The sequence below is a fragment of the Mixophyes fleayi genome, chromosome 1 (assembly GCF_038048845.1).
Source record: "Mixophyes fleayi isolate aMixFle1 chromosome 1, aMixFle1.hap1, whole genome shotgun sequence".
Taxonomy (NCBI): Eukaryota; Metazoa; Chordata; class Amphibia; order Anura; family Limnodynastidae; genus Mixophyes; species Mixophyes fleayi.
In genome coordinates, this window is record NC_134402.1 from 434,381,395 (window position 1) to 434,398,411 (window position 17,017).

General features: G+C 43.2%; 1 protein-coding gene across 1 annotated transcript in view; it reads right to left on the bottom strand.

The window, feature by feature from the left end:
* TTC23L (tetratricopeptide repeat domain 23 like) overlaps positions 1–17,017 on the bottom strand; it is a 34,369-nt gene that overhangs the window by 5,024 nt on the left and 12,328 nt on the right. Inside the window, exons 5-10 of the mRNA XM_075184526.1 lie at positions 10,244–10,400; positions 8,872–8,997; positions 6,849–7,026; positions 5,548–5,656; positions 2,978–3,105; positions 1,266–1,403 (exon numbers count right to left, since the gene is read on the bottom strand). Coding sequence (XP_075040627.1) covers positions 1,266–1,403; positions 2,978–3,105; positions 5,548–5,656; positions 6,849–7,026; positions 8,872–8,997; positions 10,244–10,400 — 836 coding nt within the window. The remainder of the gene's footprint in view (positions 1–1,265; positions 1,404–2,977; positions 3,106–5,547; positions 5,657–6,848; positions 7,027–8,871; positions 8,998–10,243; positions 10,401–17,017) is intronic.

A 17,017-nucleotide genomic window follows, 5' to 3' on the forward strand; every position in this document is an offset into this window, starting at 1 on the left:
ACTTGGGGAAAATTACATTATGTTGGGCATTATTACTATATTTTGTGGGGCAAATTACATTCGATTGGGCATGTTACTGAATATACCACATTAATGGGCGTACCGTTATTCCCGCTAAGCATATTACTGGGCCCACTGGGCATTAATGCAAGGGGTCAATGTATTTACAAACAAAGGCTAGTATTTAATAATTGGTTCCTTTTGGTGAGGATAGATATGTGTCATTACACACTGGATATGAGAGTAATAAGTATATTAGTGAATTGGGGGATGATGTGGTTATGTGTTTGATATATGGGCCCTAACACTATTCCTGCACAGGGGCCCTCTGCTGCCCGTGTCCACCACTGGGACGTAACATACACTCATGGGGGTATATTTACTAAACTGCAGGTTTGACAAAGTGGACATGTTGCCTATAGCAACCAATCAGATTCTAGTTATTTTGTAGAATGTACTAAGTAAATGATAACTAGAATCTGATTGGTTGCTATAGGCAACATCTCCACTTTGTGATACCCGCAGTTTAGTAAATATACCCCATGGTCTGTTCAGACTGACCTGCATAGTGAACACGTCATTAATAGCGTACACTGAAAATGTGCTATGTGCTATATTTACTGGTCTCAATGGTCCATCCAGCATTCACTATGAATACAACATGTACTCTACACGTTCTCCTACAGGAATCTAAGATCCTCATTCCAAATGATGACGTTTATGCTGCATTTACCATGCATCTAAATGCTGCTCAGGCCAATCAGACCACGGGCACATGAAGTCTTTATAAGAAGAAATTAACACCGATTTCTGTGCAGAAGTAAAAAAAAGTGTACGTCAAAAACACAGTTTGTGTTCATTTAACACGAGCCCACATGAGAGCAGAGAGTCTCATGCAGCTACACCAGTAAGTTATATGCCTATTACGCTCTAAGATGCTATTCTATGGAATCACATCAGTCCCTGCCCCATTGGAGCTTACAGTCTAAATTCCCTCACACACACAGACTAAGGTGCAATTTCTTTCAGAAGCCAATTAACCTACTGGTATGTGTGGGAGGAAACCAGAGCACCTGGAGGAAAACTACACAACACACGGGGAGAACATGCAAACTCCACACAGATAGGGTCATGGTAGGAATCAAACCCATGACCCCAGCCCTGTGAGACAGCAATACTAACCACTGTGCTGAAAAAAAATCAGAATTTAAGCAGATTTAAATTGTGTTGTATAGGCTTCAGATTTCAGACTTTTGCCATGTTACCTTCTTCAACAGTCGATAGCCCTTTGGTATTTTGCCCTCCGCCAGACATATGCTGCCCATGATACTAAGCATCTCAGCTGCAGTCTCGTTGTACTCCGCCTCCGAGCCCACTGCTTCATGTAACATTTTGTACGCCTCCTGGTGGAATAAATCGCACACTGCATGACAACCTCCAGTGTCTGCAATCAGACTTTGGGCTAGATTTACTAAGCTGCGGGTTTGAAAAAGTGGGGATGTTGCCTATAGCAATCAATCAGATTCTAGCTATCATTTTGTAGAAGGTACTAAATAAATGAAAGCTAGAATCTGCTTGGTTGCTATAGGCAACATCCCCACTTTTTCAAACCCGCAGCTTAGTAAATCTAGCCCTTCAACTTTGTTTAACATTAATCAAACTTTACCTTCTTAGGTCTAATGATGTTTATATTGGGAATGATACATTTACAAATGAACATCATGCCGAAATACATATCACTTGTGCAATTCTGATAAAAGTGTTGGAGTTTTAAAAGAGCGATAACTGTAATATTGGTGTATTCATTTACCGTTTTCAAGCTATAAAACACTTTACCACTTCTGGAAAGCAAATATAGTGATCATCAACTTTTATATTGTTGTAGAAAAGTTATTAGAACAATGAACTATTTATGATTATACATTATATGCAATACGTTATTTGTGTATTTAAAATAAAAAAAAAATAACATTTTAATTTCCAGCCATCATCATCAAGTAGATGCTGATGATCTGTGTAGGTAGTATGCGGCTGCATCAAGATACGCTCTACTAAGCTTTAAGCATATCATGATTCGGCTTCATCCTTAGACAGTATTTTGAGATATTTTGATATATTAAGATTTGTTCAACTCAAAATACTCAAGTACATTAGGGCTGCAAAACTGCATCCAACTGTAAATGAGCCCAATATGTTATTTTTAGGTTACAGTTAAATATAGGTGCTTTCACCATGGAGCACTACCTTTCTCTTTTTACACAGATTCACTAAGTCCAAAGAAGAATCGGATAATAAAAGAACAAGCTGCAGATCAACTAAGAATCTCAGTGATTATGTTGGAGGTAAATTTAATAAGGAAATTCTTAATAGAAGTAATTTACAAAAAAAAACAGCCATTGTATTGACTTAAATTTAATATATTTAATATATAATTGTATTTATTTTCTAGAACTTTATACAGATTATCTATCACAAAAAACTATAATCACTTATTAAGAAAAACTTGATTTATCTAAAAGAAGTGAGGTGCACTATAAACACTTATTTCCCGCTTATTGAAATAATGAAAATGTTAAAATTTCACTCAAAATGATAATTAATTGATTCAATTAAAAAAAAAAAAAAAAAATAAGATTTTAAGAAAAAGCGTTAGAATATTGCTTTAGAAAGAGAGGTTTCTGAATGCTAATGTCATGTTAAATATACAAAAATAAAGTAAATGGATTACAGCTGTCATTTTTGTCTCATCTTTATCTGTTATGTCTGATGAAGGGAGCAATTTCAAAGTTGAATCTGGAGGAGAGGGTTCTCTCAGTCGAATTTATCGGCAGATTATTGGTTCAGCAGACAAAATGGATGCCGTGACGACAAGCACTCTTTAGTAACCGCTTTAAAAGGTGATATTTGTGAGTCATTCAGCAAACACGGCAGTCAGCTAATAGAACAGTGATAAAATAATACTTAGCACTTTACTCACCTGAGTACTCCCGATCTGTATGAGCCATTTGCTAAATTCCACACAAGCGTTCAGCGCCTGCGAATCGTCAGGGCCCAGCGCCGTTTGGTAAGCACTGAGGCTCTCTGTAAAATACTTGTCTGCAGTTTCTAATAAGAAACAAAAACTTTAGATCAGTGGAGTGTGGAGGACTGGCTGCATATGTTGTCTAGTGGTCCTGCTCAAGAGGATGGTACTTACACCTCTTTTTTTAAACTTGATTTTAAAAAAGGACCAAACCAAAAAATAAATGACAACATAAAAAAGGGAATAAAACAAACACTATGGAAAAAAGGACCAAGCAAAAAAATAAATTACAACATAAAAAAAGAGAATAAAACAAACACAAAGGAGGGTGATCGATAAACATCCCACCCATGATGTAGATAAGTCCTTCACATTCCACCACCACCAACAGCCATCCCTACCACTGTACTCTACCTCTAATCGGGTCATTGAAAAGAGTTGACTGAGAAGGGTAACAGGAAGATCCTACGAATGAGCACGTCAATATTTTTCAATAAGTCAAAAGCTGTTGGGCAACTCCACCAGATGTGTAATGTGTCATCTGTCCTGGCAGAACCGTTTAGCAGCTATCAGTCTACATTCGCAGATCATGTTACTGAGCTCCGTGGTGGGTGCACCTGTCTAGCAACTCATGTGTGACCACACCAACACAGCATCTTAAGAGGTGTATAAATCAGTGGTTCTCAAACTGTGTGCCGTGGCTCCCTGGGGTGCCACGGTGGTGTCACAAGGGTGCCGCGGCCAGTGCCGGTGGTAAGCAAGGTCGGAGCCTCCTTATTAATTCTTTGTAATTATTAGTAATTATTTTGGCTTAGCGGTGCCTTGAAAAAATTATGGAGACCCTAAAGGTGCCTCGAACTGTGAAAGTTTGGGATCCACTGGTATACATTACAGCACAACAGGTGCCTGAGCTCCAAGAAGCCGGTGAACGGGTAAGGCGCTTTACTGTTGAAGACCTTTACAAAACAAGCTGGAGTCTAAATGTCAGGTACTGCCTGGATCTGCGGGAATCTTGGACCTGAATGAATGTAGTAATTATTCCTATGGCGAAGAGTGGTGTAGAGGTCAGAGCAAGGTCAGAGATGTGGAATGTCCGTAAGCAGAGTGGATGTTGGAGAAGTCTGTCGGCAAAGTGAAGGGATGTTGGAGATGTCTGTAGCCAAAGCAAGGGTCAGAGAGCCAGGATGGTAGTCAAGGATAGCCGAGGTCATGCGCATTCCTTAATGACTATTTCCTCTCAAAGTTACACAACAGATTTCCTCAAACAAATGCCTACTGCATCAGAAATCAATACCTCAGAAATCAGTACATTTCTAATACAGTGTCAAAAATCAGTACATTTGCAATTATATAAATTGGAGCACTGCCCCACTAATTGAAATAAATTCTACAATAAGTTATTTCTATGTGATCCAGCCACACAAGTATTCTGCAAACAAGCAACACTTCTTTTAGCAAATACGTCTAGATGCAATGTTCTTTGTCTATACTTATAGAGCACTGCTCTAAACACCATAGTAACCTTATAAGTAAAGAACAGAAGAGCGATGCCAACTTTTTACATCAGCAGGATGACTACACTTATCTCACTGGTTTTACAAATATTGCTCTGTAAGAGGAAAGAGGCAGCACAAGCGCTACGGAATATGTTGGCGCTATATAAATAAATGATGATGATGATAATGAAGATGACAGGATGGCTCAACCTGCTTCTTCTCTGCTTCCGCAAACAAAGTGCGGCACCAGAGCTTCACCTATGCCACGTTTCCTGGACATCATCTCCACCAGTCTGTAGTTTTAGGTGATAAGGATTCCAGGAAAAAGTTCTGATAAAATTTCTCTACATTTGAAAATGATCTATCACAAAATTTAGCCAAACCGGTTGCCCAGAAAAATTAGAACAAGGGCTATACTGGAAGGGTCAGTTAAAACTCAACTATACATAGGTCTCTTAACGTGTGTCTTATCCATTCAACCCAAATCTGTAGTCAGCTTAAAAGATTGCTTAGCCGTCCTCCTACCACTGCCTGTCACCGGTGCCATATCTCACAAGTGTCCCGATACGCAGACCTCGGAAGAAGCAAAACTTATACCAAAGTGGGTGGTGCTTTGCTATTGGATGGAACATGGGAGTTTTTGGGCAGATAGTGAATGGGGTTAGGGCAGATCGGAAGTGAGAGGTACAGTGTCCCAATTTTGCCTTTATAAATGTTGGGATGTATACCCATGTTACTCATGGTCCTGGTGGAGGCACAGTGTGATTAGACACTGTGTGCTTCCTCCTGCATCAGCGTACGAGGTGTGCACTAGTGACAGGCAGCTGGAGGCATGGGGGGCAGGTACTGAGCAGAAATGCCCCCAAAACTTAGCTTATCATGAAACATCGTACTCCTTGAAGCATGCATGTCATAACACCTGAGCAGCAGAAGAGGGCGCTATTTGTCTGGGTGAAGTGGAATCTCTATCGCTATCAGTCTGATTACTATATTGCCGCCTATAGACTATATAAACCAAGCCTCACTTACCATTATATTCAGAGTTTCCCGGAGCAGCGTATGCTTTAGCGAGCAGCAGCCCAGTCTGAGCGGCCTCAACGCTAAGCGGCTTATAGACTGCCTGACAAATAGAATGAGCCTGTGGAGACACAACACGCTCCCTTTATTCTATAGTCAGATGTTTTACTAAGGAGGATTAAGACAGTGTTACACTAATGGAAAAGACAAGTTACTCAGTCAATTCATAACGCAACAAAAAAAGCCCAAATTCAATTTACAACCTGTCTCTAACTCCTCTAACAATAAGATATGTATTAGTTGCATATAGACATGTGTAAGCCATCCGTCACTAACAGGATGGTCCTAACTCTAACCAGTGAGAATACTGACATTGGCTCACATACAGTATATGTATATTGTGCAGGTACCCCAGTCCTGCAGGCAGGTAATACACCCCATGGGAGGCCCGTACACCCCATAGGAGAAAGCTGCAGACCCCCCTTGGGTGCCTCCCCACACAATGCTACAAAAGGAAAACTAAGACAGTCTACTGGCTGCTCCAAAGAGATCTACAAGAGGCACCAACTGGGATGTAAAGATACAGCTCCCAGAGCAGGTTGTGGATTACAAATGGGGATTCGCTACACATTGGGTGGACTGGGCTTATTAGCCAAAATTTAAGGTCGGCCACATTCCTATACAGGCTTTATTGAACTTCTGGCTTAGTATTGTCATGGGTGTGGCCCCATACTTGCCAAGTCTCTTTGGAATGTCCGGGAGACTCCCAAAATTCAGGTAGGGCTCCCGGACTCCCAGGATAGCGGGCAAGTATCCCGCATATGGAACTCACTCATCAAAATTACGCGATTTACGGTGAATCGCGTCATTTTGGCCCCGCCCCGCGACAAAAACAGTCCCGCCCCCTCCCGCCCGCCAACCAAGCCCCCTGACCGGGATCTCTCGGAATTGTCTTTTCAAAGGTTGGCAAGTACGTGTGGCCCCGAAACCAGTGTAACGTCAAACAATAATCATATTACAACAAGTTGGATCATTGTCAAGCATGTTCAGAAGTGGGGATGGAAGATCACTGCCGGTGTGTGCAGAGGAGCAGGTACAAAGTACTAGGGCCCTGACCTGTCTGTGTAGTAGGAGGAGCCTCCATCCGGGTGTGACCACGCCCCTTTCTGCAGCTAAGGCCTGATGGCGGCCCTTGGCCAAGAGGAAATTAAATTCATTGGGGATTTCCCGTAGAGGAGAGAAGTATGAAGTATGTAATTTCTTGTAGGTGAAGGATTGAGTGTGAGTGATAACTTCATTTACACAGAACCCACCTGCAGTAAGTGGTGAATGGCCTGGTCGTACCTCTTCTTCATTTGTTCACCTCTGGCCATCTCTCGGTAAATACTGATCAGCTCAGGAGAACTGTCCCCTTCAGAGGAAATCACAATCTCCATCGCTTGTTTAAAGTAGTTCATAGCTGAGCTCAGCTTGTTCTGCAGGAAACAGGCCCTTTAAAAAACATATGGGATTAAACCAGGACCTATAAATTACAATCCAAATACCCATTACTAGTCCCACTTTGGAGCAATAAAAGGTTCGTACCAGGTGTCAGGTGCCGTCCCTGTATCGTCTTCTCTACACAGGTAAGGGCGCCTGCTTCCGTGCGTCTGGTTGCCGAGCAACCAGACGCACTTCCTCTCCAGCCCTGCCAATCAGGTCAGCGCATGCGCGCCCCGTTGCTTAGCAACGGGACGCTACTGTGAGTCCCGACGGGGGCTTTCCACGTCACCGCCGCCGGTAATTAGGGCCAGAGTATTGGGTCTCCCTGCTTCAGTACTACTTGTGTGTTCTACATATTCAGATTGACTCTAGTGTATGACCCGGCTATCGTTCCTGACCTGTCTGTGCTCTCTCCTTTGATTGATCTTGCTCTCAAGTGTATGTCTCGGATTGTTGACTACGTTTTCGGATTCTCCCTTGGTACTGCTATTACCCGTGTGGTTTTGACCCAGATTGCCTGCCACGGCTTCTACTATTGGTGGTATTTAGTCCCCTCCCATCTACATGCTATATTTCCTGATTCCTCAGATCGATGTTGGAGGGGATGTGGTCTGCGCGGTACCCTACTGCACGTTTGGTGGAGCTGTCCCAAAATACAACCCTATTGGCGACAAACATAATCTTATTGAATCTATTACACAGATCACACTGCCTGACTGCCCGCTATATTCCCTTCAGCCCAGAACGCTTCCTGACACCACCCGGCCTACACAAAAGCTAATCAAACATATTTCAAATGCAGCTAATTGCTTGATAGCAGCGTATTGGAAAAACACCTTCTCCCTTCGCTCTCTGCCGCTATTAATAAAATCTGGTCAGTTTATTGAACAGAAAGTATTTTAGCTATACTTAATGATACTCCAAAACACATGGACTCCCTGGAAGAGACATGAAGCTGAACCTCCTCTGACAACCGTTTCACATTTTCTGGTCTCTATAACTCCTAATTTACATCTGATTTGGTGACTTGCTGCAATCCCTTCCACGTCCGCTTATCAAACCCCTCCCTAATCCCTGCAACCCTTGTTTGTCTCCCCCCTAATATACAAGTTTTGTTTTCTTGTTTTGCTTTAGTAATAGACCTCAAGCTAGTTTTCTTTAGTATTCCATTCTCTCTCTATTGTTAATATGCATCGCCATTTATCTATAATGTATGGTATATCCTGTATTTGCTGACTTGTGAAAATTAATAAAATAGTATTAATTTCTTTATATATATATATATATATATATATATATATATATATATATATATATATATATACATATATATATATATATGAGATTAAACAATGAAAAGGATGATAAAACGTGGTTTAATAGAGATGTCAGCCTAGAACAAGCTTAATATAAAGCATAGCAACCAATCAGATTCTAGCTACCATTTGTCTAGTACATTCTACAATATGATACCTAGGGGTAAATGTATCAATCTGCGGGTTCTTCAACACCCGCGTGTTCAGCCTCTTTCGCGATTAAATTTCAAGCGGCGCTGCATTGTAAAGGGTTAACTTCCCTTTACAATGCAGCGCCGCTTGAAATTTAATCGTGAAAGAGGCTGAACACGCGGGTGTTGAAGAACCCGCAGATTGATACATTTACCCCCTAGAATCTAATTGGTTGCTAAGTCTACCCCTTAGTCTCAAATCTAGAACACATTTATAAATGTAAAACTGTGTAACTCTGTCCTCCATAGTGTCACATGTCCAGACAGGAATGAAACGCTCGCCGCCCTCTATGGTGGCACAGGATGTACACATGACAAGGAGCTATTGCGGATACACATGTACATACCTCCCCAGTGCCAGAGCAATGTCCTTCTCCGATATTCTGCCAATAACGGACTTCTTCTCCTGCAGCTCTTCCAGCTCTTCTACAATCTTCTCCACCTTCTGCAAACTGAGATAGGACTCTCTGCCAGTACGATCATTAAGGTCGTAAACTTTACATAGAAAATAAAGTTATCTGGGCATAAAATGTCATTATATGTTTTACTTGTCATTTTATAATACAGGCTGGATGTATGATCTGTGTTTCGGATAGAGGTGCGTTTGGCCTCCCAGTCTTCCTCCATCATTGTGATGGGAGCCTCTTAGCTCTTCTCTGTGCTGGTGGTAAGATCTATCAGTCTGTATTTATATCCTTCTGAAGATACGGCCTCCAGAACTGAACACAGTACTCTAGATGAGGCCGTACCAATGACCTATACAGTGGTATTATTACTTCATTCTGTCTGCTACTGATTCCTCTCCCTATGTAACCAAGCATCTGACTTGCCTTCCTCATTGTTTTGTTACATTTCTTACCTGCCTAGTGACTCCTAGATCCCTTTCCTACTTAGTAGTTTATATTATAGTGCCATTAATGCTATATGTAGCCTTTGGGTTTTGGAGACCCATGTACATGATTTTAAATTTTTTGGCATTAAACTGTAGCTGCCACTCTCTTGACCATTCCTCTATTTTACCTAGATCATCGATCATCGATAATTTGTGTTACCCCTCCCGGTGTGTCTACCCTGCTGCATATCTTTGTGTCATCCACAAAAAGTCATATTTTCTTTACAATACCATTTGCAAATGCACCAATACAGATAATAAAAAGCACTTGTCCAAGTACAGATCCTTGGGGTACTCCATTTATTATAACTCTATGATTTCTATCCTGCAACCAAGATCTTATCCATCCAACCATCTTAGAATCCAATCTCAAGCTTTCAAGTTTATTTAACAGTCTGCGATGTGGGACAGTCTCAAAAGCCTCACTAAAATCGAGATAAGTTATGCCATCTATACACCATCTATTCACAATCTATATGACCTCTATACACCATCTAATGTGCAATTGTAATCAACAAGCTCTATTTCCTTTATATTCACCATCCTTATGTAAACCTGCCCCTAGCATTTCCGGAGAAAGCCTAAGGTGGAATTATTACACCAAAGCCAACTTACCACTACATGGTGATCACCTCTATTGATTTAAACTTTTACGTTTTTATCCTAAAATATTGCTCAGATTCCCTTTTTACCAAATGTACAGTAAGTGTGTGACATCGGAGAGCTTGTGCTGTGGGTCTGGACTTTTGTGGTTCGGAAATAAACGTTTGGTGACAAGAATAAATCTTCTCATTATATACCGAGTCTCTATTTCCATAAAAGGATATTTATTTAGCATCAGGTGTGACATCCCCAGTGTGTAGTATATAGTCACCAGCGTCCTCAGGATCTCTCTTTTTTCTTCCACAGATTTCGACATAGTGACCCCTCGGAGCAGGATGTTTTTGGCAGACTCGGCATGTTGTCCGGCCTGGACTGGTAATTCTAGAGAGAACAAATTATGAACAAAGTATGAAAGAACTACTCTGTAATGAAACCTGTATTATAATCATTACTACATAATGCCCATAGAACGTGCGGCTCTGCAGTCATCTTTTACTCCTTAAATATAAATATTATTCCTTAGAACGTTATATATCAACCTCGTAAAACTTGAAAGTGGGACATTTAGGAATAGGGTTGAGTGCCCGTGACATCCAAAGTACCCCGCGGATCTGTTTGCCGAATGTAGCAGAGAACTCACGTTATAGAGAGTGAATAATGGAGAGGACGTAAATCGTATAAAATGCTTTCAGAATTATTATATTTCAGTCAGTTCCCATCACAGTGTCTTATGTGAATTTCCACGGAGAGCAAGTCATTCTATTTAATATGAGCGGGGTAGATTTATCAAACCTTCCATAAAGGAAAAGTGGAGATGTTGCCCATAGCAACCAATCAGATTATAGATATCATTTATCTAGTACATTCTATAAAACCAGGGAAACACAGCGGAAGCCGCCTTAAATTAAACTGAAATGTAATGAGCTGTAACTGGAGATATTATGGAGATAATGTGTAATTTAAGTGTATTCGTCATAAACAGTTGTACTAAATATGTCGTAAAAACCACATTGGGCAAAGAAACCTTTACATTGTGACAACAGTCTGAAAAATGGCCGTTAATCTCCTCTACCAAAAAGTGTAGAGCGCCACAGTTCACACGTTGCACATCAATAGTACCCAAAGAGTAGTACTGTGGTGAATACGTCATGCCCAATGCAAGCAAAGTATCAGCTGTTTTTGTTATAAGTTGATTGTGACAATAATATTCTTGACTGTGCGCTCTGGGTGACCTGTAAGGGTTCCACCACGTTCACTCCTCTTGGAATGTTTGCAGTAAACCAAGTGGGTATAAGTGAATAATGAAATAGCACAGCAGTCCGTGATTGAGGTCCCCACAAGACCTGCTGATATATGTGGAACTAATAACTGTCACAGTTTCCAGACTACTCAGCAGGTCACATGTTCCAGGTCACCAAGCAGGTGCGCAGGGAGAGTTCACTAACTGTTACAGTTTCCAGAGCAACCAGCTCAGGTGTATTGCCAACTGTCACATTCTCCAGAGGACAATGGTAATGCATTGTTGTAAATGGCGGATGGACCTTTTGCGAACTAATTCAGAAACGATGCAACTGATTACAACGCCAATATTTTTCTGCAAATCTACAGACCAAGACCTGCTCAGACAACGGCATCATAGAAATAAGTCACTCATAAAAGTTGTACTTATGCTATATATAGATGATAGCTAAAATGTGATTGGTTGCTATGGGCAACACCTCCACTTTAGTATACCTTGAACACTGTGGGTACACAGACTATTCTCACCACTCATTGAATATATTCCAGCTCATAACACAGACACACGCACATACCATGGCAGTCTTCCAGACACTCGTTAACATAAAACACATTTCACTTCCAAGAATACCAACTTTTAATTACCGACAATATTTAAATTACACAGGTTCAATTGCAGCCACTCTGTATCTTACCTGGTTTTAATTAGCCAAATAACCTGTATAATTTATGTGTCAGTAATTAAAGAGATGAGCTGGCAACTCAGCTCACTTCAAACAGCCAGAAATGCCTCAAAGCGGTGAAACGTATAACACACGGATAAGATACAAATTGAATGAATTTCACTCTCAAGAAATAACAATGTTGTTTCCCTAAAGATCTTCCTAATAGAAGTGTTACCAAGAACCAGGAAAGAGACAGGTGGGTTTGGATCACAAACAGGCACTTGGGTGATATAAATATATGCACTGTGATTGGCTAGGAATAACTGTGCACCGGCTCCACCAACATGCGCCAGGTTGTAAGTTATTATCTTTTTCTTTCCCTTTTATCAGCTACCTCTCATGGCCTCTTCTGTACAAGTCTAAGTTTCATGCTTTAGTAACCAGGAACCATCACCCATGAACTGAATTGTTCTCATTTGAGATAATGAAATATTATATCCTAGTGTATCTACTTAAGGTCATATGGAAACGGTAATCAATTAATTCCTTTTCTATTTCTTTCTCTCTTCCCCCCTGGTTACCTCCTCCCACGCATGTATTCAAGACTTCTCCTGCGCTGCCCCCCTCCACTGGAACCAGCTCCCCCGCTCCATCAGAACATCCCCCAACTTGTCCAGTTTCAAACAGGCTTTAAAAACCTACCTTGTCGTACTCCTCTCCCCCCTCTTCCCCCTTCCCTGACTCAGCCTCCGTTCTCCCCCTTTCTTCCTCTCACCCTTGTGTCTCTCTATCTGTCCACCCCTCCCCTTAGATTGTACACTCCTTCGAGCAGGGCCAACTCTCCTCCTGTTCTCCACCACTTATAACTCTGCTCTCCAGCTACTCAGCCTCCTCCTTAAAGACCTTCTGCCCTTCAACCCCTCTCGCTACTCTCTTCTCCCTTCTGTGGCTCTCACCTGTCATCTGCGCCCCCTCTTGGGCTTAGTCTGCCAACGTATGCGGACTATCTCCTTCCCCCACTCCTTCTAGCTGTGTGTTGAGCTTCCTGAGTTACTGTGCTACTTGTTAACTGTACCGTGCTGTCTCACCCTGTACTGTGATATTGCCTGTCCCTGTACGGCGCTACGGATACCTTGTGGTGCCCTATAAATAAAAATTAATAATAATAATAATTTTCTCAACCGCTCAACTCCTGACAGCTGAATGGAGGAGAGAAAGAGGCGCAAACAGAAATCACTGACCCCTATGTAGAGACGAGATGCACTGCACCAGGCCATCTATCCAAACCGTAGTGACGGGGGAAGTAGAGTACGTTCCATTAGTCCCGCTCCCTGTTCTGACATCTGCTGCGTTAATATCAGTGGCTGATGATGTTTTTGCCTTACAGTAGCCACACACCAACACACCATCAGCTACAATTATTATTCTGCTACCTTATGTACCAATTGTTCGACACACGTCTTAGATTGTAAGCTCACGTGGACAGGGCCATCATTACCTTGTGTTTCATGTTATTGTACGTAATTTGTGCAGCGCTGTGTAATACGTCTGCTCTTTATAAATAAAAGATAATAATTATAATCACGCATCTCTACACAGGGATCAATGATCTCATTTAATTAAAAAAAATATATATGCAATATGGTTTGTGCACTGTGGCTGACATTGGAGCTGTCAATGTGATTGTACAACAAATTTACAATTGCAACACGCAGAATTCCACTCCTATAGTACCGTACTTTTAATAAATGTTGTTTTTTTTTATATCTTATTATTAAAGCATGTCAAAATTAACACAAATAGACATAAAGTAACAAAACAAAATACAGTACTGCATATTTGCTAAAAATCCTTGTTAGCAATTCAACACTAATCACACCGTTCAGTAAAGAAGTAATAGTGATAGGAATAAGATATTTGGAGCCTATTTGAGCATCACCAACTATAACTACATTCATATGTATTCACATCTTCTATATTACGCTGGAAATGGAAATAGTCTATCACAGTAGTCAGAGAATGATGGGTGGGTTGTCAGCAAACAGGCGAGTTTCATGCCACAAAGAGCCTGATTCATTAAGGAAAGTTAAGTAAAACAATGAGTATGTTTTCTCCTGGACAAAACCATGTTACAGTGCAAGGGGTGCAAATTAGTTTTCTATTTTGCACATAAGTTAAATACTGACTGTTTTTTCATGTAGCACACAAATATCAACTTTAAATTTCAGTGTACAAATAAGCTATCAAGTATTTGTGTGCTACATGAAAAAACAGGCAGTATTTAACTTATGTGCAAAATAGAAAACTAATTTGCACCCCTTGCATTGTAACATGGTTTTGTCCAAGAGACTACTTACTACATTTTGTTTACGTAACTTCCCTTAATGAATCAGGCCCAAAGTGTTTAGAAAACAATACCAGGTATGTTGTTTAACAGTTTGAAAGATGTCAATCAAGCTCTCCCAGGTATCAAAAAAGTGTGATCAGATTGAAACCAGGGAGGAAATTTTGCTACAGTGAGGCATTTTATATTGCACCACATATACCGGCGGTTCCCAAAGTGTGCGCCGCGGCTCCCAGGGGTGCCGCGGCGCTGTCACTGGGGTGCTGCGAGCCAGCCATAAAAAAAACCAAAGAGCACATAAACTTACCAATCCGCGCGGCGCCGGGACCCAGCAGACAGAGGGGCAGGAGTGTGACAGCGGGGCAGACAGAGGGGCAGGAGTGTGACAGCGGGGCAGACAGAGGGGCAGGAGTGTGACAGCAGGCAGACAGAGGGGAAGGAGTGTGACAGCGGGCAGACAGAGGGGCAGGAGTGTGACAGCGGGCAGACAGCGGGACAGACAGAGGGGCAGGAGTGTGACAGCGGGGCAGACAGAGGGGCAGGAGTGTGACAGCGGGCAGACAGAAGGGCAGGAGTGTGACAGCAGGCAAACAGAGGGGCAGGAGTGTGACAGCGGGCAGACAGAGGGGCAGGAGTGTGACAGCGGGCAGACAGAGTGGCAGACAGAGGGGCTGGAGTGTGAAAGCGGGGCAGGAGTGTGACAGCGGGGCAGAGGAGTGTGACAGCGGGGCAGACAGAGGGGCAGAGGAGTGTGACAGCAGGGCAGATAGGGGCAGAGGAGTGTGACAGCGGGGCAGAGGAGTGTGACAGCAGGGCAGAGAGCAGGCAGGCAGAGGAGTGTGACAGCGGGGCAGACAGAGGGGCAGAGGAGTGTGACGGCGGGGCAGATTGAGAGGCAGAGGAGTGTGACGGCGGGGCAGACAGAGGGGCAGAGGAGTGTGACGGCGGGGCAGACAGAGGGGCAGAGGAGTGTGACGGCGGGGCAGACAGAGGGGCAGAGGAGTGTGACGGCGGGGCAGACAGAGGGGCAGAGGAGTGTGACAGCGGGGCAGACAGAGGGGCAGAGGAGTGTGACGGCGGGGCAGATTGAGAGGCAGAGGAGTGTGACGGCGGGGCAGACAGAGGGGCAGAGGAGTGTGACGGCGGGGCAGACAGAGGGGCAGAGGAGTGTGAGAGCGGGTCAGAGGAGGATGACAGCGGGGCAGAGGAGGGTGACAGCGGGGCAGAGGAGGGAGACATCGTGAGAGGGGCAGTGGAGGGGGACACAGCGTGAGAGGGGCAGTAGAGGGGGACACAGCGTGACAGGGGCAGAGGAGGAGGACAGCGTGAGTGGGGCAGTGGAGGGGGACACAGCGTGATAGGGGCAGTGGAGGGGGACACAGCGTGAGAGGGGCAGTGGAGGGGGACACAGCGTGAGTGGGACAGTGGAGGGGGACACAGCGTGAGAGAGGCAGTGGAGGGGGACACAGCATGAGAGGGGCAGTGGATGGGGACACCGTGACAGAGGGCAGAGGACGGGGACAGCGTGACAGAGGGCAGAGGAGGGAACAGCGTGACAGAGGGCAGAGGAGGGGACAGCGTGACAGAGGGCAGAGGAGGGGGACAGCGTGACAGTGCAGAGGAGGGGGGGAACATCGTGAGAGAGGGCAGAGGAGGGGGACATCGTGAGAGAGGGCAGAGGAGGGGGTACATCGTGAGAGAGGGCAGTGGAGGGGGACATCGTGAGAGAGGGCAGAGGAGGGGGGACAGCATGACAGAGAGCAGAGGAGGGGGGACAGCGTGACAGAGGGCAGAGGGGGCAGTGTGTCTGGATGCAGAGGGGGCAGTGTGTCTGGATGCAGAGGGGGCAGAGTGCCTGAGGGCAGAGTGTCTGGATGCAGAGGGGGCATTTTTGCATACAACTAAATAAGTATTTCTGTCCTGACCTAAATACTTATTACATTTTTTTGACCCAACTACTTCTAAAACAGCACTGCTCAATAATTATTTTGGAGGGGTGCCTTGAAAAAATTTGGAGACTATAAGGGTCCCGCGAACTGCAAAAGTTTGGGAACCACTGACATATACCATAAACTTGGGTAACATAAAATAGTGAAAAACTCTGCCCAGGGTGCAACAAAAATCTAGTTACACCTCTGAAAGGTTGAAGCTTCCATGCACTAACTGAAGTACATGATAGCTATTTGCCAATTCCCCACTAGATGGCAGTATGGGTCTTCATCTTCACAAAGTACAACATGTAACCATAATACCGCTATATCAAAGTAATATTTAGAATGGCTGAAGAAATGATATTCTATGACTGGATAGACGCACTTATTAATTCAAGTGAAAAATAGAGATGTAATATGGATAGCTATAAATAAACACTACTTTATTTCATAACATGACACTCTTTATGTAGAAAATATAACAGAGAAATTAGCAACAATGGATGAAAAATATTATTATTTATAAAAAAAATAATAATAATATATGGTGTCATGAAATCTTCATGATCTTCAAAACAATCTGTTCTTGTTAATGGAAAACAAACAGATCTAGCAGTAACGGCCCAATCACTGGAGGTCTAGCACCCAGGAAACAGATCTCTCTGTGTAAGGTCAACTTAATTGGTTCCTCTATTTGCTCACTGATCTTCTAAGCTAATTCTTACATTTGAACCACTCCCTTAACCCTCCTTATCTGTGCATCCTCTGGGCTGTTGGGGTCCCTGATGTAATCAGGAGAAGGGTCCGATTCCTGAGCCT